The sequence below is a fragment of the Oncorhynchus keta genome, chromosome 33, assembly GCF_023373465.1.
Source record: "Oncorhynchus keta strain PuntledgeMale-10-30-2019 chromosome 33, Oket_V2, whole genome shotgun sequence".
In the NCBI taxonomy this organism is placed as follows: domain Eukaryota; kingdom Metazoa; phylum Chordata; class Actinopteri; order Salmoniformes; family Salmonidae; genus Oncorhynchus; species Oncorhynchus keta.
In genome coordinates this window covers 1369391-1391616 of record NC_068453.1, presented here as the reverse complement: position 1 = coordinate 1391616, position 22226 = coordinate 1369391, and the positions used below count along the sequence as shown (strand labels likewise).

The following is a 22226-nucleotide window of genomic DNA, read 5'->3' as shown; positions in this document are numbered from 1 at the left end:
CAAGTTTTTCAAGTCAGGTCACGCTCTCAGGATGAACTCCTACATCATGATATAAGACAAGAGGGTGAAATGAGATGGAGTTCACATGCAATTGGGGGTGAAAGTAAGAGTGGAATATTAAAACTACTGTTGGAGAAGTGGATGAACAAATGTGGGTACAAATAAATAAAACACTATTAAAACACTATGCAACAGTTGGGAAGCTAGAGAGGAGAGTAATCTAGCTACTGCCTGTTTAATTTATCGGAAGATCCTCTCTTCTCTCAGGTGTGGTGTTCCGTGCGAACCCCGGAGAGCGCCCACGAAGGACTCATGACGGACCCCCACAGCCCCCCAAAATATCGCGTCATCGGCACCCTCTCCAACTCGCCAGACTTTGCTGAGCACTTCCAATGCCCCACTGGCTCCCCTATGAACTCGGGTCACCGCTGCGTGGTGTGGTAGGGCCTTAGAGAACCAGTGGGGGGGTGCTGTCTGTGGAAGCTGTTTGGAGAATCAAGAGGAGGAGGAAGAGAACCTCTAACTAATCATCTGATGTTTTTTCTTCTAGTTTTCTTTTCTTTGTACATGATGCTGGATTACTAGTGGTTTGTAGGTAGAGCAGGACAGACTCAGGTGAGCGAGAGGGAGGCACGTCACGTGGAGAGAAATGTTGTAATCAGCTGATGTGTGTGTAATTCCAGTGTTATGGTATTATTCCTCTTTCTCCATGCCCCAGTCAACCCCTCCACCGGTGGGGCACAAAGGCACGTTTTATTTATTATTTGCTGGACTTGGTAGGGGGCCGGGGAGGAGGAGCCACTATAGACTGTCTATCCCCTCCCCTTTCTCTGTGCTACTGTGTTGTCTCTGTACTCGCTGTGTGTCCTGTTTACAATTTAAACCGGAGCCCTCTACTGACTGAGGGCTCTCACTGAAACCACTGTAACATCACAGGATGGGTTCAGCTGCCTTTGTGACCTCGCAGGAAGCACAGAAACTTGGCTGTGACATCACAGGATGGGTTCAGCTGCCTCTATGACCTCACAGGAAGTGCAGAAACTTCACCGTGATTGAACATTGTATATGGCTTTATCTCAAATGTCATCCCTATTCCCTATATTACTTGCCTTGAGGCACATAAGGCTTCCTTCCACAAGAGAGAACCACTGCTTCCGGCCTGCATTCCTTATATAGTATACATATAGTACAATGTGGCTGATGGAGCCATATAGACTCAGCTCTCCCTCTTTCTCTGTTGCTTCACATGAAGTGCACTGGCTTCTGTGAGTCCTCACAGACACCACTCAGCTCCCTCTGTGACATCACAATTCATCTTTTTGAATGTGCTTCATTGTGACCTCATAGCAGGGGTGAGGATCTTAATATTCAAAATATACAAAATCAAAATCATTAAACACAAAATCAATGGACAGGTGAAAGCAATATTGAAGCCTACTGATAGGCCTTGCCACCATATTGCTTATAGCTATCCCATTTCTTAAAGATTGGTGGAGAGCAATTTGAGTACATAGAAAGGATACATAGGAAAGCCACTTAACAATGTTGATCCAACCAGGAGTAGGGTGCGTTGCCCCTAGATGCTGATCTTGGTTCAATTTAGCATTTTCCCCAACAATGGTTAAGATTAGGAATAGGGGAGGGAAAGCTGATCGGAGATCTGTATTTAAGGGAAACTTCACACTGAAGCATCCAACCACAAGATGAGCAGAGGTCCATCTGGGACCTACAGACAGTGCTGGACTGGCTGTGACTCCGGTTGTAGGGACACTCACCACTTGCTTACCTGTGTGTTTTAGTTGTTGTTGTTTTTTATTGGCATATTCTGAAGTTGACAAAGTTAAAATGACATTCTCATTTTTAAAACTGCTTTTTGCCAAAGATATTATTATTATCATTTTTTGTTCCTTGTCTCCAGTTGATTCTTTGTTTCTCTGTACGCTAAGGGGCCGAAGTTGTGTATGTGTGTATGAACAACCTTCGAAGCTTGTTTGATGTTTACTGTGTTTAAGCTGTCAGCTTCATTGCAAAAGGACAGTTTCTGCATGTGTGTGTATGCTTGCGGTTGTGTGGGTGCGTGTGTGTGCGTGTGTGTGTGCCTGTTCGTGGGTGCATCCGTGCATAGTGTGCATATGTACACGTGTGCATATGTTTGCAGATTGCTTTGATACTTCATCCCCACTTACGTTGGACTATCAACAATGTCAAGTCAGCTGCAGTGATTTCACCTCACATTCCAAAAAGATGTATTTGAAATGACTGGATATGTTGAAGAAGAAATATGTTCCTAAAGAACTCCTTGTTTGTACATGCTCTACTCCAAAGTGCTGCAAGACTGTCTTTTCGTGAGGGAGGGTGGGTACAGGATACCTTTGTTAATCTGGATATTGTTGGACTCTTGTTCAATCAAGCTATGTTAATGTTTTATCTCTACTTGCTCCTGTCTGCACTTTGCAAAGTTGTTTCACTAGAAGACATGGAGATGTGGCATTACTCATGAGCATACTAGCACTGCACCACACCAAATCCTAACCCGTACAGGACAATCCCATTGTATCACGACAGGTAGATGGAGTTGTGCTGTCTAATGTAAGACCATGAGGTTTAACCAATTACAGTCAGTTGATATTGGCTTCAATCAGAAGCCCCCCTGTTTAGGTGAACTGCCCTGGAAAGATCTGCCATTCAATTTCGCAACAATAACGGACGCTGATGATTCATCTTCCCAGTTCATTATAACGGTCAGTATCATACATTTTGTGGAATCAAATATCTAACACAGAGAGAGTTAGCTATGTCTATTCTGCACTACACATTTAGAATTGAGCGTTGTGCCCTCCAAACTCCATGACGAGGTACACAAGGCCAGGGGTTAGAAGTCAGGGGGAAGTGCTTTCACATAGAGGGTTGGTCGGGGTTAGCCTTAAATATTTACTTCATGAAATTACACAGGTCTATATTTAAAGTGCAAGCAAAAATTATAACTTGAAAGTGTGTAAAAGCCTTTAATTAGCCAGCTAATGTCATTAAGTGTTCTCTATTTGGTCTGATGTGCTGTGTACCTGTCTGTCTCTGTCACTCCACAATTCTCTTATTTCTTCAGCCATCTAGTCATATACTTTTCACACTATCTGAACTGTATTAAAGCCTGGTGAAGAGAAAGCTATCATTTGACTTATTTACTTACTTAGGCTTTTTTATTCCAATGTGGAACATTATGCTAAAAGCTACCGGCCGGCATTTCTTGGAGATGAGTGTTGAAATTAAAAACTGAAGTCAAAATAAATTTTAAGGTCCATTTTGAGTTTTGATAGTAGAAACAGGGTTGCCAGCGAGACTAGACAAAAACCACCAGGGTTGTTGTGTTCATTAGGGCATGCAACGGAAAACATTTAAAAAAAATGTTTTGCAATGTAAAAAATGAAAATGAGCATTTGTTAGTCCAGGTAGGTTAGTCCTGTTTCAGCCCCATTTTCTTCTGTTTGGTGCCTAATGAACACTGTCCTGTCAGTCAGCACCTGCCTAGCGACTTGCTTGTGCCTCTCTCCATCTCTGAGAAACAACTAAGCCAGTCTGCTGTCAAGTGATCACGGTCTGAAAAAACCTGTCTCAGGACAGGGTACATACATACATAGATACAGCAGGCAGTCACTTCTGTGTCTTAAGTATGTCCCAACTGTATCTGGCATGGAAGACTTGTGCGAGAGCTGGTGTGCCATCCTGAACAAATGTTCTATTGATTTAAATGGAAACTATTGATTGAAATGGATAACACGATTGAAGAGAATCGCACAGCTCTGCAAGGAGATGTTAATGATGGCATATTCAATGAACTGATGAAAACTAATCAAGCACTCCAGGACAAGTAGTCTACAAAAATAAAGGAGCATAAAATCAAGAAATGATTCCAAGACAAAGGCTACTTCTGGAGAAACCCTGATGAAAGAGGTCCTGCCCCTCTCCATGACAGATGTTGGAGGGTGTCCGCTTACTTCTATCCACCCCTGTCTGACCAACACTCTAAAACCAGCGCCTCCGACGGGGCCGACAGAAGCCCGGAGGTGGCCCCGGACACGTGCGACGAGATGCCACACCAGACGGGGTAAGAAGAAACAACTACCAGAGGCAGAGGGGACCGTTCACACGGTCCCAGAACCCACGGGACTGAGTGTCTTCTATTTATCACGCAAGATATTGAGCCCTGCCCATGTCTCCTTTCTTGATAAAGGGTTATCTTTTGTGCCTACAACTCCGTGCAACGGTTTCAATGTTAAGGTAGACATGTAAGTTTTTTAGAAATAATTTAGAATCATTTAGCTCCCCTATTTGTGATATTTCTACTGAACATGTAGGCTGCTCACCTGCACATACTCAGACTTCTTTTTTGAAGTAAGACTTTGCCAGTCCTGTCTGGTCCAGCGACGGTGGGTCGCTGGTGATGTCTGGTGAGGACCTGCCTAACAACAGGCCTACAAGCCCTCAGTCCAGCCTCTCTCAGCCTATTGCGAACCGTCTGAGCACTGATGGAGGGATTGTGAGTTCCTGGCGTAATTTGGGCAGTTGTTGCCATCCTGTACCTGTCCCGCAGGTGTGATGTTCGGATGTACCGATCCTGTGCAGGTGTTGTTACACATGGTCTGCCACTGCGAGGATGATCAGCTGTCTGTCCTGTCTCCCTGTAGTGCTGTCTTAGGCATCTCACAGTACAGACATTGCAATGTATTGCCCTGGCCACATCTGCAGTCCTCATGCAGCATGCCTAAGGCACATTCATGCAGATGAGCAGGGACCCTGGGCATCTTTTTTTGTGTTTTTCAGAGTCAGTAGAAAGGCCTCTTTAGTGTCCTAAGTTTTCATTACTGTGACCTTAATTGTCTGTAAGCTGTTAGTGTCTTAGCGACCATTCCACAGGTGCATGTTCATTAATTGTTTATGGTTCATTGAACAAGCATGGGAAACAGTGTTTAAACCCTTTACAATGAAGATCTGTGAAGTTATTTGGATTTTTATGAATTATCTTTGAAAGACAAGGTCCTGAAAAGGGGACGTTTCTAGTTTAATCTTTCCATAATTTACCAAAGGATGGAAAAAAGCTTTGCTTGATTTACAATCTGAAACATCAGTCCTTACCCGCCCTGCTGATAAGGGTGGGTCGGTTATACTCATGGATAGGAACATTTATGTTAATGAGTGTCATAGACAACTGCTTGACAACACATTTTACAAGAAACTCAAGCGACCCACTGTCCAATTTAAGAACACTATCTTTACTGTCTTATATGGGTATTTAATTTCTGGTCAGATAGCCAAGAAGTTTTGTTACTTTTTGGTTATTTAACACCCTAAAATGTTCATTTTCTACACTTTTACAAAATTACACAAGAATGTTACAAAACCTCCAGGGCGCCCTATTGTAGTGGGCATTGATGCATTAATGGCCCCTCTATCGACTTTTGTTGACTTCTTTATTAAACCACTTGCAGAACATCTCGCCTCCTTTGTAAAGGACACCAGCAGTATGATCTATATTATTGAATCTCTTGATCCTCTCCCTGAGAATACTTTCATAGTTAATTTTGATGTTGAGTCGTTATACCCAAATATTCCACACGAGGGCGGTAATTGAAACTATGGAACATTTTCTTCTGCAACGTGACCCTAATGAACTACCTTCCAGTGCATGCATTATAACATTGGCTGAAATAGTACTCAGACACAACTACTTCATGTTTCTAAATTATTTCTTTATTCAGATGAAGGGTACTGCTATGGGATCCCCCATGGCTCCTAACTATGCTAATTTGTATGTGGGTTACATGGAGAAACAGTCCATTTTCAATCCTCTAAAATATCCTCTAACATCATTATTTGGAAACAGTATATTTATGATATTTTTGTTCTATGGAGGAGTGATGCAAAACAGCTCCAGGCATTCCATGCTTTTCTTAACTCTTGTTCTTCGCATCTGAGATTTACTGTGCAATCTGACACACATTCAAATCAGTTTCCTTGATCTTCTGATCTTGTGTGAGGATAGTGTTCTATACACTGATCTTTACAGGAAACCTACTGATCGTAACAGTCCCTTGAAAACAGTTTGCCCTACAGCCAATTATGTTGAATCAAAAGAATATGGCTGAGATGCAAAGAACTACCTACTATTCAAAGTGCTTTGAACAAATGAAGGGAATCGTTCAAACATTGGCACATTCTAAGATCTGATGACAGTATTGGTAATGTGTTTTCGGACCATCCCTTGGTCATATTCTCGCGGGGCACAAACCTCAGATAAATTGGTAAACTCTGATTTACCACCCCAAGATATCCCTGCACAATGTCTATTTGCGCCCCTACTGGATGGATACTACAATTGTAATGGCTGTGCTCAATGCAATGGCACTTATAAATGTAGATCCTTCAAACACCCCCAAAACAGGGAAACAGATCCCAATCAAAAGGTGTTATCACACCTTTGTTCCACTAAGGCAGTTATTTATCTTGGAACTTGTCCTTATGGTAAAAATTCTGTGGGTAAAACAAAGCGCAAATTAAAAGTACGATTCTCGGAGCACCATTAGGTGCAAAACTCGACTTATCCAGTTGCATCCCACTTTTTGGAAGCCAACCGCTTGATTTCATCCCTAAGTTATATCGGCATCGAACGTGTCACCCTCCCTAGGAGAGGGGGTGACCTTGACTGGAGGTCGACCGATTATGATTTTTCAAAGCCGATACCGATTATTGGAGGACCAAAAAAGCCGATACCGATTAATCGCCCAATTGTATTTATTTATTTGTAATAATGACAATTACAACCATACTGAATGAACACTTATTTTAACTTAATATAAAACATCAATAAAATCAATTTAGCCTCAAATAAATAATGAAACATGTTCAATTTGGTTTAAATAATGCAAAAACAAAGTGTTGGAGAAGAAAGTAAAAGTGCAATATGTGCCATGCAAGAAAGCTAACGTATAAGTTCCTTGCTCAGAACATGAGAACATATGAAAGCTGGTGGTTCCTTTTAACATGAGTCTTCAATATTCCCAGGTAAGAAGTTTTAGGTTGTAGTTATTATAGGAATTATTGGACTATTTCTCTCTATATGATTTGTATTTCATATACCTTTAACTATTGGATGTTCTTATAGGCACTTTAGTATTGCCAGTGTAACAGTATAGCTTCCATCCCTCTCCTCGCCGCTACCTGGGCTTGAGCCAGGAACACATTGACAACAGCCACCCTCGAAGCAGCGTTACCCATGCAGAGCAAGGGGAACAACTACTCCAAGTCTCAGAGCGAGTGACATTTGAAAAGCTATTAACGCTCACCCCGCTAACTGGCTAGCCATTTCACATTGGTTACACCAGTCTAATCTCGGGAGTTGATATGCTTGAAGTCATAAACAGCTAATGCTTGAAGCAATGCGAAGAGCTGCTGGCAAAACGCACAAAAGTGCTGTTTTAATGAATGCTTACGAGCCTGCTGGTGCCTACCATCGCTCAGTCAGACTGCTCTATCAAATCAGACTTAATTATAACATAACACACGTTTATTCTTTCAGTGAAATACGGAACCGTTCTGTATTTTATCTAACGGATGGCATTCCACGCTAGATAAACTAGTAATATCATCAACCATGTGTAGTTATAACTAGTGATTATTATTGATTGATTGATTGTTTTTATAAGACAAGTTTAATGCTAGTTAGCTATTTACCTTGGCTTCTAACTGCATTCGCGTAACAGGCAGGCTCCTCGTGGGGCAGGTGGTTAGAGCGTTGGACTATTTAACCGTAAGATTGAATCCCTGAGCTGACAAGGTAAAACTCTGTCGTTCTGCCCCTGATCAAGGCAGTTAACCCATCGTTCCTAGGCCATCATTGAAAGTAAGAATGTGTTCTTAACTGACTTGACTAGTTAAATAATGGCGTAAAAAAAAACGGCAAAATCGGTGTCCAAAAATACAGATTTCCGATTGTTATGAAAACTTGAAATCGGCCCTAATTAATCAGCCATTCCGATTAATCGGTCGATCTCTAACCTTGACAAAAAATATATATATATATTTTATTTTCTCCCCAATTTCGTGGTATCCAATTGTTTTAGTAGCTACTATCTTGTCCCATCGCTACAACTCCCGTACGGGCTCGGGAGAGACGAAGATTGAAAGTCATGCGTCCCCGATACCCAACCAAGCCGCACTGCTTCTTAACACAGCACGCATCCAACCCGGAAGCCAGCTGCACCAATGCGTCAGAGGAAACGCCGTGCACCTGGCAACCTTGGTTAGCGCACACTGCGCCCAGCCCGCCACAGGAGTCGCTGGTGCGCGATGAGACAAGGATATCCCTACCAGCCAAGCCCTCCCTAACCCGGACGACGCTAGGCCAATTGTGCGTCGTCCCAAGGACCTCCCGGTTGCGACAAAGCCTGGGCGAGAACCCAGGGTCTCTGGTGGCACTGCGCCACCCGGGAGGCTAACCTTGACAATTTATTGTTAAAACGAGAGGCTGCCTGGATCTTTAATTTAAAGATCCTTGCTCGTCTCGGTTTTGTAACGGCTGTCATTGGTGGAAGAAGAGGAGGACCAATGCGCAGCGTGGTGGAAGAAGAGGAGGACCAATGCGCAGCGTGGTAAGTGTCCATTTATTTTAATAAAACAACTGAACACTGAACAAAACAACAAAAACAACAAACGAACAGTGCTGTAAGGTGACGAAAAACACTCAACAGAAAATAATCACCCACAACTAAAATGGGGGAAAACAGGCTACCTAAGTATGATTCTCAGAGACAACGATCGACAGCTGCCTCTGATTGTGAACCATACCAGGCCAAACACAGAAATATACAACAAAGAAAAGAGAACATGGACTACCCAACCCAACTCACGCCCTGACCAAACTAACACAAAGATAAAATAAAATAACTAAGGTCAGAATGTGACAGGTCTCAATGTAAACTTTGATCTGAAGCCATTATTGTGATTTTGCTATTGTAAATGTCTTTAGGCCTATGTAGCCAAATTGTTTCTATGATCGTATGCTATCAATTCATGTTTTTGGTATGTTATTTTTTTAAATCTGAGAATTAACCAATGATATCAGGCAACACCCGGCCATGATTACAGACACCTGTGTGTGTCCTTTGACACTATATAAACTAGTCACCCCACAGTGTTTGTCATTATACCCTGATGAAGACAGCTTGTCTATTGAAACATTGGATATTAGGTTATTACATGTTTTCATCTGAGCTCCTGTCACGTTCTGACCATCGTTTGTGTGTGTTTTCCTTGTTTTAGTACTGGCCAGGACGTGAGCTGGGTGGGCATTCTATGTTGTGTGTCTGGTTTGTCTATTTCTATGTTTGGCCTGATATGGTTCTCAATCAGAGGCAGGTGTTAGTCATTGTCTCTGATTGGGAACCATCTTCCAGATCCATGGACTGCCCATGGACATGGTCTCCGCCCGGGGCCCTCAGTTCTCGTCCCGGTTCTGGTAGGCATTCTACGCCCTCATTGGGCCATTGGCCAGCCTGTCCTCTGGGTTCCACCCCCAGTCCAATGGCCAGTCGGAGCGAGCCAACCAGGATCTTGAGACTACTCGAGCGGGGTACTGTCACACCCATCTGTTTCACCTGTCCTTGTGATTGTCTCCACCCCCCTCCAGGTGTCGCCCATCTGCCCCATTATCCCCTTTGTATTTATACTTGTGTTCTCTGTTTGTCCATTGACAGTTTGTCGAGTCAACCAGCGTTTTTCTCAGCTCCTGCTTTTTCCCAATCTCTCCTTTTCTCGCCCCCTGGTTTTGACCATTGTTTGTCCTGTTTCTGAGCCCGCCTACTCTGCCTGCCCTGACCCTGAGCCCACCTGCCGTCCTCACATCTTTGCATATTAAACCTTTGGATTACCGACCGCTGCCTGACCTGAGCCTGCCTGCCATCCTGTACCTTTGTCCCTATACTCTGGATTATCGACCCCTGCCTGCCTTGACATGTTGTTACCTGCACCTGTTGCTATAATAAACATTGTTACTTCGACAGTCTGCATATGGGTCTTACCTTGATTCCTGATAGGGTGTGCATCATAAGAGTGAAACTGAATGAACACAGGTGAGCTCAAATTAAGAGAAAGAAGAGAAGGGAAAACAGTGTAAATGAATGAGTTAATTGTGTTAATCTGAGAATTTATGGACTACATGTTGAGATTAAAACCTGGATAGGGAGAGAAATGATTTAGTCACGTTCATTATGAGATGATTATAATACATTAGGGTCATACATGCTTAAGACAGGTCTTAAGCATGTATAGTTTAAACGCAGGCTCAGTTCCCTACTGTACTCCCTGTTCACCCATGACTGCATGACCAAGCACGACTCCAATACCATCATTAAGTTTGCCGAAGACACAACAGTGGTAGGGCCTGATCAACGACAACAATCAGACAGTCAATAGGAAGGAGGTCAGAGTGGCCGTGTAGTGCCAGGATAACAAACTCTCCCTCAAGGTGCCCAAGACAAAGGAGATGATTGTGGACTACAGGAAAAGGAGGACCGAGCACGCCCGCATTCTCATCGACAAGGCTGTAGTTGAGCAGGTTGAGAGCTTTAAGTTCCTTGGTGTCCACATCATCAACAAACTTTCACGGTCCAAACATACCAAGACAGTCCTGCAGAGGGCATGACAATACCTATTTCCCCACAGGAGACTGAAATGATTTGGCATGGGTCCTCAGATCCTCAAAAGGTTCTACAGCTGCACCATCGAGAGCATCCTGTCTGGTTGCATCACCGCCTGGTATGGCAACTGCTCAGCCTCTGACCGCAAGGCACTTCAGAGGGTAGTGCATACAGCCCAGTACATCACCGGGGCCAAGCTTCCTGCCATCCAGGACCTCTATACCAAATGGTGTCAGAGGCAGACCCTAAAAATTGTCAGATTCCAGCCACCCTAGTCATATACTGTTCTCTCTGCTACCGCACGGCAAGCTGTACCGGAGCGCCAAGTCTAGATCCAAGAGGCTTCTTAACTGCTTCTACCCCCAAGCTAAACAAATGGCTATGTTTATTGTTTATTATCCATGCATAGTCACATTACCTTTACCTACGTACATATTACCTCAATTACCTCGACTAACCTGTGCCCTCGCACATTGAGTCTGTACCAATACCCACTGTATTTAGCCTTGCAACTGTTATTTTATTGTTGCTCCTAAATGATAGTCTTTAAATATATATATATAACGTTTTACTTCAGTTTATTTTAGTAAATACTTTCTTAAAACTGCAGTGTTGGTTAAAGGCTTGCAAGTAAGAAAATCAATTTGATTTGAAATGTTCTAATGGCATTCACCGATGTCTAATAATGAAAATGCATGCAATATGAGTCTGAAATATGTATTGTTAGTGGCTGCTGAGGGTTGGCAAGGGTATCAGAAATGGTTCAATTGCTAAAAGCATGGATTTTTTCTAATCACCAACTGCATAGTTTCTATAAAATGTGTCAACCAGCCACTGAACTAATGGCTACAAAATTATTAGGTAACATATTTCATTAAATAACTTGTAAGGTTAGAGATGATTAGTTTAAAATCATGATGGTCAGGGACAGAAGCAGTGGTGGAAAAAGTATTACATTTCAAACTTGAGTAAAGGTAAAGATACCTTGATAGAAAATGACTCTCGTAAAAGTATCTGGTTTTAAATGTACTTAAGTATAGTGGTGGGAAAAGTACTCAATTGTCATACTTAAGTAAACGCAATACATCAAATTCCCCTATATTAAGCAAACCTGACAGCACGATTTAAAAAACAATCATGTACAAATGCAGTATTTGTGTTTAGTGAGTCCACCAGATTAGAAGCAGTAGGGATGACAACAAGTTATATTGATAGGTGCGTGAATTCTGTTCTGCCTGAGCATTCAAAATCGAACTTGTACTTTTGGATGCCAGGGAAAATATTTGGGAGTAAAAGTAAATATTGTCAAAAATAAAAGTGCAGATACCTCCAAAAACGACTTAAGTAGTACTTTAAAGTATTTTTAATTAAATATTTTATACCACTGGATAGAAGAGATTAATCACCCATGTTCCTTTTTAGAGATCGTGTTTACCTAAATCTTTGTTAACTTGCTGGAACAACTCAACAAATGACAGAGCAGACCTTTCAATTGTGCATTGCTATACAACAGACTATTACAGGTGGCAACTATAAAACCAATATGCTACCAGTACCAGATGTGGATCTGTTAGGCTTGTATTATTTCCCAGTTCAACCAATTTCCTTAAAACAAATATGTTCAGTGCTTTCGGAATGTATTCAGACCCCTTGACTTTTTCCACATTTTGTTACAATACAGCCTTATTCTAAAATTGATGGGCGAAAAAACTATTTCATCAATCTACACACACAACCCCATAACGACAAAGAAAAACATGAAAAAAATGAAATATCACAATAACATAAGTATTCAGACCCTTTACTCAGTACTTTCTTGAAGCACTTTTGGCAGCGATTACAGCATCGAGTCTTCTTGGGTATGGCACTACAAGCTTGGCACACCTGTATTTGGGGAGTTTCTCCTCTCAAGCTTTGTCACGTTGGATGAGGAGCGTTGCTGTACATCTATTTTCAATCCTCTCCAAAGATGTTAGATCAGGTTCATGTCCAGGCTCTGACTGGGCCACTCGGGAACATTCAGAGACTTGTCCCGAAGCCATTACTGTGTTGTCTTGGCTGTGTGCTTAGTGTTGTTGTACTGTTGGAAGGTAAACCTTCGCCCCAGTCTGAGGTCCTGAGCGCTCTGGAGCAGGTTTTCATCAAGGATCTCTGTACTTTGCTCTGTTCATTTTTTACCTCCATCCTGACTAGTCTCCCAGCATGATGCTGCCACCACCAGGCTTCACCGTAAGGATTGTGCCAGGTTTCCTCCTACTTTCCGAATGCACTGTATATGTGCATATGATTTCATTTCTGTCCACCCACTCCCAGGGATCTTCTGATAAACATAACTCAAAATCTCACTAATCTTATGAATCGGACTCTGTAATGTTAAACCTTACCGTAATCTGGAATGGGGCGTCTCATGCCACTGAATGTCAAGTCACAATGTGCATGGCACCTTTGACTCTGCCTGTAACCCCAAACCTGAATAGTTAGCCACCGTCTGCCTCTGTCTTCTGATGTCCCTGCAGGGTCCATTTGAGATGCCAGAGGGGGAGGCGGTGGACTCCCAGTCCTTGAGCATGAGGCAGATCCTCCGACAGTACTGGGCTCGCTGGGCCAGAACTTCCAGCCTCTGGACCACATCCGAGAGTACTATGGAGAGAAGATAGCGCTGTACTTTGCCTGACTTTACTTTGCCGCTGTACTTTGCCTGACTGGGAGAGAAAACAAGCATTGCAGGCTGTGAATTCTGCAAACGTTTCTAGGATGGGCTATTACCGGGACTTTTCCCTTGTATTCAGATTACAACCGCTCACGTTTACACAAGGACATGAAAACGAGATCGTGAACTCTGCAAACAACGTTTCCAGTCCGACAATGAGAATGGTAAATGAGTGTAATTAATTAACTTGTTCAATACATTGTAATACAAAATAAGCCATCCATCCACCCATTATGGGCTATTAGCAGGACCATAGACTCTTGTCAAGAAGGGGGAGACTTGTATCATTTACGGATGAATGTTTTCAGTTGATGCCAAACAAGTTCGATCGGGTTTAATTCAGGAGACCTACAGTGGTTACTCCTTTAAAAGTTGCGCCACACTGCAGCACACCCTGCGGGCTGCCGCAGAATTCTGTGGCATGTTATTTAATTGTCAATCATTGTTACCAATAATGCTAGGTAGTGCTAGTTTGACCACCAGAGGGCATCTTTGAGAAGCATTTGATAGCCTTCAATAGTGGCTGTACGAGATAATTTAAATCCTGTTTTTGATTTTATTTTTTTATTTTTTTGTTAATTTGATTAATATTATGGTGTTTCTATTCCAAGAAAAATGAAAAACTCAGCGTTTCTGTTAGGATGGAATGGAAAATATGGCGCTGTACTACAGTAAGAGCAGTACTAACTTCAATATGCTTTTTAAATAAGACCTACACCACTTTTATCAGCACCTCATGTCGCCTACGGTAGGCCTACAGTATATCTAAAAATATTTTTTTCTATGGCGTGACTCTCCATCAATAATTACATTTAGAGGATTGGAGGATTCTAAATGAATATCTGATATGTGGGAATATCTGAGGGTCTTTAATATAATTCTAAAATAATAATCGCTTTGTTTAAAAAATAACTATTTTGGCGATGATTTCATTTTCATATAACCTAGAGTGAGCAAGAAGAAGAAAAACCATTTTAAACCACATTCCCTAGTTTTTGGACAAGGACATCCCAGTGCTGACTGTGTGTGTTTGAAGAGTGTTTTCCAGTAAACAACAATTTGTTTACCTTCATTAGCCTGCTTTGTTCCAATATTTCTGTCATTCATTGATATTTATTCCCATAGTAAATCATTATTGATCAATAACTAAATAAACATCTGTATTTGTATCATTATTTTAATATGAAGATACTGAGGAAGAAATGCAGTACTGTCCAGAATATGCTTTATCCGACATGAGGTTGCCCACACGCAATTTAAACATTTGGATAATAAACATTTAATGATTTGGAAGATAGAAGCCGTCTGCATTTGTTTATTAGACTACTGTTCAGTCTGACAAGTAAACATAACCTACAGTAATGCTGTAGTAAACATGGTAAAGTGCCTAATTCCTTACATAAGGGAGAGCAGACCATGTCCAAACTTTCTCTGTGACCTCAAGTACTCATTAACTCTGTCTTTAATTCTTTTTCGGGTTGCATCAGTCATGGAGAGAAACTTCTGAGACACAGTATTAATGATGAACACTCTGAGGTTCACTAAGCCACATTTGCCTCGGGATATATCCCAGTTGGTATTCTGTCTCCACCCGTGGTATCTCGCTTCGGTTACACATCCTTGGAATAGCAGAACAGCATAACTGTTCGGACGGCCCTTGCCTGTGCCTGGTGTGCAGTTGGTGGAGTTCTGTTGTCAGGAGAGGAATGGAAATGTCAGGGTGAACCGACGACCTGACGAACCTGCCAGGTATATTGACTCTGCCTGTCGGAGGTGGATTTCCAGAGCTCACAGGTGTGCCTGGCATGGATTGTGAATCCATATCGTTCCTCGCCCTCTTCAATGCGTCATTCTCCTTCTGACTCTCTACCAATGCCGCCTGACTCTCTGCCAATACTGCCTGGCTCTGGACCAATGCATCAGCTGTCGCCCGTATCTCTGCCCTCAGATAATGTTTCTCTTTCTGCTGGTCTGCCTTCAATGACTCGATCTCGGTCTTCAAAGTTTGAATCTGATCCATGTGCACCTCCATCAGATGAGCAGAATGGTACCGCCCTGAGCCCCCATTGATTTACAGTGGCCTATGATAGAAACGGTAGATCAATTAAGAATTAAAAGTAACTCCAACACACACATGCTGCGTACACATTTTTAAGAATCTGGCAACAATAATCGCTTTCTTGTCAACCATTTGTTTTTTCGGTGCAGCCCGTTGTCCAGCCCTTTGTTCACGGATGGTTGTCGGCATGGTTGTATGCTCTGCAAAAACACATTCACGTTTTTAGGGCACAATAATATTTTTATATCACTATAGATTTTAATACACAGTTTGCCTACACATTGATAGGCTATATAAAAAAAAAATTTGAAAACACACTGAAACCTAAATGCCTTTTTAGTTTTGGTGATCCTTTCAGCTCCAGCTCATTTTCATGTCCTCTGGTGTTTACAGTCCTAACCCTGAAGCGGGTAGCACCATAGAAAGAAGCTGACTGGAAGAAAACACTGTCCATTTTGTCTGTTTGGTCGCATTGTCATATTTTTCTTTAGAGAAACAGCTTGTTTTTGAATGGTAACTGTGTTAAGGGTGGAGTTTGGGGCGGGTTGAGGAGTACTGGAAAGGTGTGACTTTCAGTTTACAGTAGGGCATAAGAATACAGCAGATCGCCGATTGTTCTCACTTTGATTATGCTGTAACAACATACTGCAGCACCATGACCAGGAACTCTATTAATTTAAGTGAGCAGATTAGGGCTTTCAGGGGGAACGGAAAATCTACTGGAGACATTTAAAAGATACTGGTAGACTTGGGGATTTTAGTCACGGACAGTGCTATTCGCAGACACTATCATCAGATGCCTGTGTTCCGCCGAACGCGAAATCCCAGGAAAACGAACAGGTACAGTAGGTGACAATACTGCAAAGTAGGCCTAGTAATGCTAAAAATAATCCTTAAATAAATCGACTGCTGATCTTTACTGTATGCTGCACATTTTTACGTTGAATTCCATTTCCAGCAAGACTATTCAAGCCATCGACTCACTGATGAATGAAAATGATGAGCGATCGGCAAATGCCATGTGTAATCTGCTTGCATCACGGCACATCAACATCGTTCTAATCACAGTCAGAAGACAGTTGAAAAAACTTACATGGACTTATGGAAAGGCTCGGTAAGACAAGTTAATATGTACACTACCGTTCAAAAGTTTGGAGTCACTTAGATATGTCCTTGTTTTAAAAGAAAAGCACATTTTTTCGTCCATTACAATAACACCAAATTGATAAGAAATACAGTGTAGACATTTGTTAATGTTGTAAATGACTATTGTAGCTGGAAACGACAGATCCTTAATGGAATATCTACATAGGCGTACAGAGGCCCATTATCAGCAACCATCACTCCTGTGTTCCAATGGCACATTGTGTTAGCTAATCTGAGTTTTATCATCTTAAAAGGCTAATTGATCACAACTGAGCAAGAGGACAAGTACATTAGTGTCTAGTTTGAGAAACAGATGCCTCGCAAGTCCTCAACTGGCAGCTTCATTAAATAGTGCCCGCAAAACACCAGTCTCAACATCAACAGTGAAGAGGCGACTTCGGGATGCTGGCCTTCTCTGCAGAGTTGCAAAGAAAAAGCCATCTCAGACTAGCCAATAAAAATAAAAGATTAAAATGGGCAAATGAACGCAGACACTGGACAGAGGAACTCTGCCTAGAAGGCCAGCATCCTGGAGTCATCAATAAATCCTCAAGTGATATGCTGGACCCTATGTCAGAGAGGTGTTTCTGGGACCACATCGTTTCTTTCAAGGTAGGAGTATAGCAATATTTTGTTATGTTTAGGCCTATTTACATGTATGTTTCTAGTATTGTATCTAAAGTTGCCTGTTAGGCTAAATACATTTGTTTCTTCTCCAAATGCAGACAATGACCCAAAACACACTACCAACCGGGTTTGCATTGCAAATGAGGACATAAACTGGGTCAAGATGCCCGCAGAGAAAGTAGACCATTATGTAGTAACATAAAGGTTAAATAGAAATAAATAAACCGCCTACGGTAGACCTACAGTATATATACAAATGTTTTTTTAAATCTCTACATGTAGGTCTCCTGATTTAAACCCGATCTAACTTGTTTGGCATCAACTGAAAACATTAATCCATAACTGCTAAACCTACAAGCAAAGATGAACTGGTCAAGGCCATCAAGACATTTCGGCTAGAGAAATTGATGATACAACAATGTAACAAATACATTGATAATCTCAGCAAGGTTTTACCCGTGGTCGTGGAGCTGGGTGGAAGTGCTGTAGGAATGCTCAACCGGTGTCGCTCATTCAGCCGACAAACTTTCAACCGGTTTTCCCCATTAATTAAGCAGCGAGTCTGAGTCTGAGGCCAAGCCTTCTCTGGTCTCTACTCCTCACGTTACGGAGTCTGAGACGCCGAAGCTTCCCACCATTAGCTTTGACAAATTGAAAACCCTAGTCATTGGCGACTCCATTACCCGCAGTATTAGACTTAAAACAAATCATCCAGCGATCATACACTGTTTACCAGGTAGCAGGGCTACCGACGTTAAGGCTAATCTGAAGATGGTGCTGGCTAAAACTAAAACAGGCTAGTGTAGAGAGTATGTAATCCACGTCGGCACCAACGATGTTAGGATGAAACAGTCAGAGGTCACCAAGCGCAACATAGCTTCAGCGTGTAAATCAGCTAGAAAGATGTGTCGGCATCGAGTAATTGTCTCTAGCCCCCTCCCAGTTAGGGGGAGTTGATGAGCTCTACAGCAGAGTCTCACAACTCAATCGCTGGTTAAAAACTGTTTTCTGCCCCTCCCAAAAGATAGAATTTGTAGATAATTAGCCCTCTTTCTGGGACTCTCCCACAAACAGGACCTGGCCTGTTGAGGCGTGACTGACTCCATCCTAGCTCGAGGGGTGCTCTCATCTTATCTACCAACATAGACAGGGCTCTAACTTCTCTAGCTCCACAATGAAATAGGGTGCAGGCCAGGCAACAGGCTGTTAGCCAGCCTGCCCGCTTAGTGGAGTCTGCCACTAGCATAGTCAGTGTAGTCAGCTCAGCTATCCCCATTGAGACTGTCTGTGCCTCGACCTAGGTTGGGCAAAACTAAACATGACGGTGTTCGCCTTAGCAATCTCACTAGAATAAAGACCTCCTCCATTCCTGCCATTATTGAAAGAGATCGTGATACCTCACATCTCAAAATAGGGCTACTTAGTGTTAGATCCCTCACTTCAAAGGCAGTTATAGTCAATGAACTAATCACTGATCATAATCACAATCGCAACAAATTATCTGCTCAGACCCCAACCAAGGAGCATCAAAAGTCATGCTATAAATTCTCAGACAACTCACAGATAACTCGTATTAGACCCCATCATAGCACTGAGACTACACTTGTGAAGGTGGTAAATTACCTTTTAATGGCTTACATTTACATTTAAGTCATTTAGCAGACGCTCTTATCCAGAGCGACTTACAAATTGGTGCATACACCTTATGACATCCAGTGGAACAGCCACTTACAATAGTGCATCTAAATATTTTTAGGGGGGTGAGAAGGATTACTTACCCTATCCTAGGTATTCCTTGAAGAGGTGGGGTTTCAGGTGTCTCCGGAAGGTGGTGATTGACTCCGCTGTCCTGGCGTCGTGAGGGAGTTTGTTCCACCATTGGGGGCCAGAGCAGCGAACAGTTTTGACTGGGCTGAGCGGGAACTGTACTTCCTCAGTGGTAGGGAGGCGAGCAGGCCAGAGGTGGATGAACGCAGTGCCCGTGTTTGGGTGTAGGGCCTGATCAGAGCCTGGAGGTACTGAGGTGCCGTTCCCCTCACAGCTCCGTAGGCAAGCACCATGGTCTTGTAGTGGATGCAAGCTTCAACTGGAAGCCAGTGGAGAGAGCGGAGGAGCGGGGTGACGTGAGAGAACTTGGGAAGGTTGAACACCAGACGGGCTGCGGCGTTCTGGATGAGTTGTAGGGGTTTAATGGCACAGGCAGGGAGCCCAGCCAACAGCGAGTTGCAGTAATCAAGACGGGAGATGACAAGTGCCTGGATTAGGACCTGCGCCGCTTCCTGTGTGAGGCAGGGTCGTACTCTGCGGATGTTGTAGAGCATGAACCTACAGGAACGGGACACCGCCTTGATGTTAGTTGAGAACGACAGGGTGTTGTCCAGGATCACGCCAAGGTTCTTAGCGCTCTGGGAGGAGGACACGATGGAGTTGTCAACCGTGATGGCGAGATCATGGAACGGGCAGTCATTCCCGGGAGGAAGAGGAGCTCCGTCTTGCTGAGGTTCAGCTTGAGGTGGTGATCCGTCATCCACACTGATATGTCTGCCAGACATGCAGAGATGCGATTCGCCACCTGGTCATCAGAAGGGGGAAAGGAGAAGATTAATTGTGTGTCGTCTGCATAGCAATGATAGGAGAGACCGTGTGAGGTTATGACAGAGCCAAGTGACTTGGTGTATAGCGAGAATAAGAGAGGGCCTAGAACAGAGCCCTGGGGACACCAGTGGTGAGAGCACGTGGTGAGGAGACAGATTCTCGCCACGCCACCTGGTAGGAGCGACCTGTCAGGTAGGACGCAATCCAAGCGTGGGCCGCGCCGGAGATGCCCAACTCGGAGAGGGTGGAGAGGAGGATCTGATGGTTCACAGTATCGAAGGCAGCCGATAGGTCTAGAAGGATGAGAGCAGAGGAGAGAGAGTTAGCTTTAGCAGTGCGGAGCGCCTCCGTGATACAGAGAAGAGCAGTCTCAGTTGAATGACTAGTCTTGAAACCTGACTGATTTGGATCAAGAAGGTCATTCTGAGAGAGATAGCGGTAGAGCTGGCCAAGGACGGCACGCTCAAGAGTTTTGGAGAGAAAAGAGAGAAGGGATACTGGTCTGTAGTTGTTGACATCGGAGGGATCGAGTGTAGGTTTTTTCAGAAGGGTGCAACTCTCGCTCTCTTGAAGACGGGAGGGACGTAGCCAGCGGTCAGGGATGAGTTGATGAGCGAGGTGAGGTAAGGGAGAAGGTCTCCGGAAATGGTCTGGAGAAGAGAGGAGGGGATAGGGTCAAGCGGGCAGGTTGTTGGGCGGCCGGCCATCACAAGACGCGAGATTTCATCTGGAGAGAGAGGGAGAAAGAGGTCAGAGCATAGGGTAGGGCAGTGTGAGCAGAACCAGCGGTGTCGTTTGACTTAGCAAACGAGGATCGGATGTCGTCGACCTTCTTTTCAAAATGGTTGACGAAGTCATCTGCAGAGAGGAGGAGGGAGGGGGAGGAGGATTCAGGAGGGAGGAGAAGGTGGCAAAGAGCTTCCTAGGGTTAGAGGCAGATGCTTGGAATTTAGAATGGTAGAAAGTGGCTTTAGCAGCAGAGACAGAGGAGGAAAATGTAGAGAGGAGGGAGTGAAAGGATGCCAGGTCCGCAGGGAGGCGAGTTTTCCTCCATTTCCGCTCGGCTGCCCGGAGCCCTGTTCTGTGAGCTCGCAATGAGTCGTCGAGCCACGGAGCGGGAGGGGAGGACCGAGCCGGCCTGGAGGATAGGGGACATAGAGAGTCAAAGGATGCAGAAAGGGAGGAGAGGAGGGTTGAGGAGGCAGAATCAGGAGATAGGTTGGAGAAAGTTTGAGCAGAGGGAAGAGATGATAGGATGGAAGAGGAGAGAGTAGCGGGGGAGAGAGAGCGAAGGTTGGGACGGCGCGATACCATCCGAGTAGGGGCAGTGTGGGAAGTGTTGGATGAGAGCGAGAGGGAAAAGGATACAAGGTAGTGGTCGGAGACTTGGAGGAGTTGCAATGAGGTTAGTGGAAGAACAGCATCTAGTAAAGATGAGGTCAAGCGTATTGCCTGCTTTGTGAGTAGGGGGAAGGTGAGAGGGTGAGGTCAAAAGAGGAGAGGAGTGGAAAGAAGGAGGCAGAGAGGAATGAGTCAAAGGTAGACGTGGGGAGGTTAAAGTCGCCCAGAACTTTGAGAGGTGAGCCGTCCTCAGGAAAGGAGCTTATCAAGGCATCAAGCTCATTGATGAACTCTCCAAGGGAACCTGGAGGGCGATAAATGATAAGGATGTTAAGCTTGAAAGGGCTGGTAACTGTGACAGCATGGAATTCAAAGGAGGCGATAGACAGATGGGTAAGGGAGAAAGAGAGAAAGACCACTTGGGAGAGAAGAGGATCCCGGTGCCACCACCCCGCTGACCAGAAGCTCTCGGGGTGTGCGAGAACACGTGGGCGGACGAGGAGAGAGCAGTAGGAGTAGCAGTGTTATCTGTGGTGATCCATGTTTCCGTCAGTGCCAAGAAGTCGAGGGACTGGAGGGAGGCATAGGCTGAGATGAACTCTGCCTTGTTGGCCGCAGATCGGCAGTTCCAGAGGCTACCGGAGACCTGGAACTCCACGTGGGTCGTACGCGCTGGGACCACCAGATTAGGTGGCCGCGGCCACGCGGTGTGGAGCGTTTGTATGGTCTGTGCAGAGAGGAGAGAACAGGGATAGACAGACACATAGTTGACAGGCTACAGAAGAGGCTACGCTAATGCAAGGAGATTGGAATGACAAGTGGACTACACGTCTCGAATGTTCAGAAAGTTAAGCTTACGTAGCAAGAATCTTATTGACTAGAATGATTAAAATGATACAGTACTGCTGAAGTAGGCTAGCTGGCAGTAGCTGCGTTGTTGACACTACACTAATCAAGTCGTTCCGTTGAGTGTAATAGTTTCTACAGTGCTACTATTCGGGGCTGGCTGGCTAGCTAGCAGTGTTGTTTACGTTACGTTGCGTTAAAAGAACGACAATAG

General features: G+C 43.9%; 1 protein-coding gene across 4 annotated transcripts in view; it reads left to right on the top strand.

Annotated features, from left to right (window-relative positions):
• LOC118366021 (endothelin-converting enzyme 2-like) overlaps positions 1–3166 on the top strand; it is an 82818-nt gene extending 79652 nt beyond the window's left edge. For all 4 annotated transcript variants that reach the window (XM_052491639.1, XM_052491638.1, XM_052491640.1 and 1 more), the window contains one exon: positions 268–3166. In XM_052491639.1, coding sequence (XP_052347599.1) covers positions 268–444 — 177 coding nt within the window. In that variant the 3' untranslated portion in view covers positions 445–3166. The remainder of the gene's footprint in view (positions 1–267) is intronic.
• The last annotated feature ends 19060 nt before the right edge of the window (positions 3167–22226 follow it).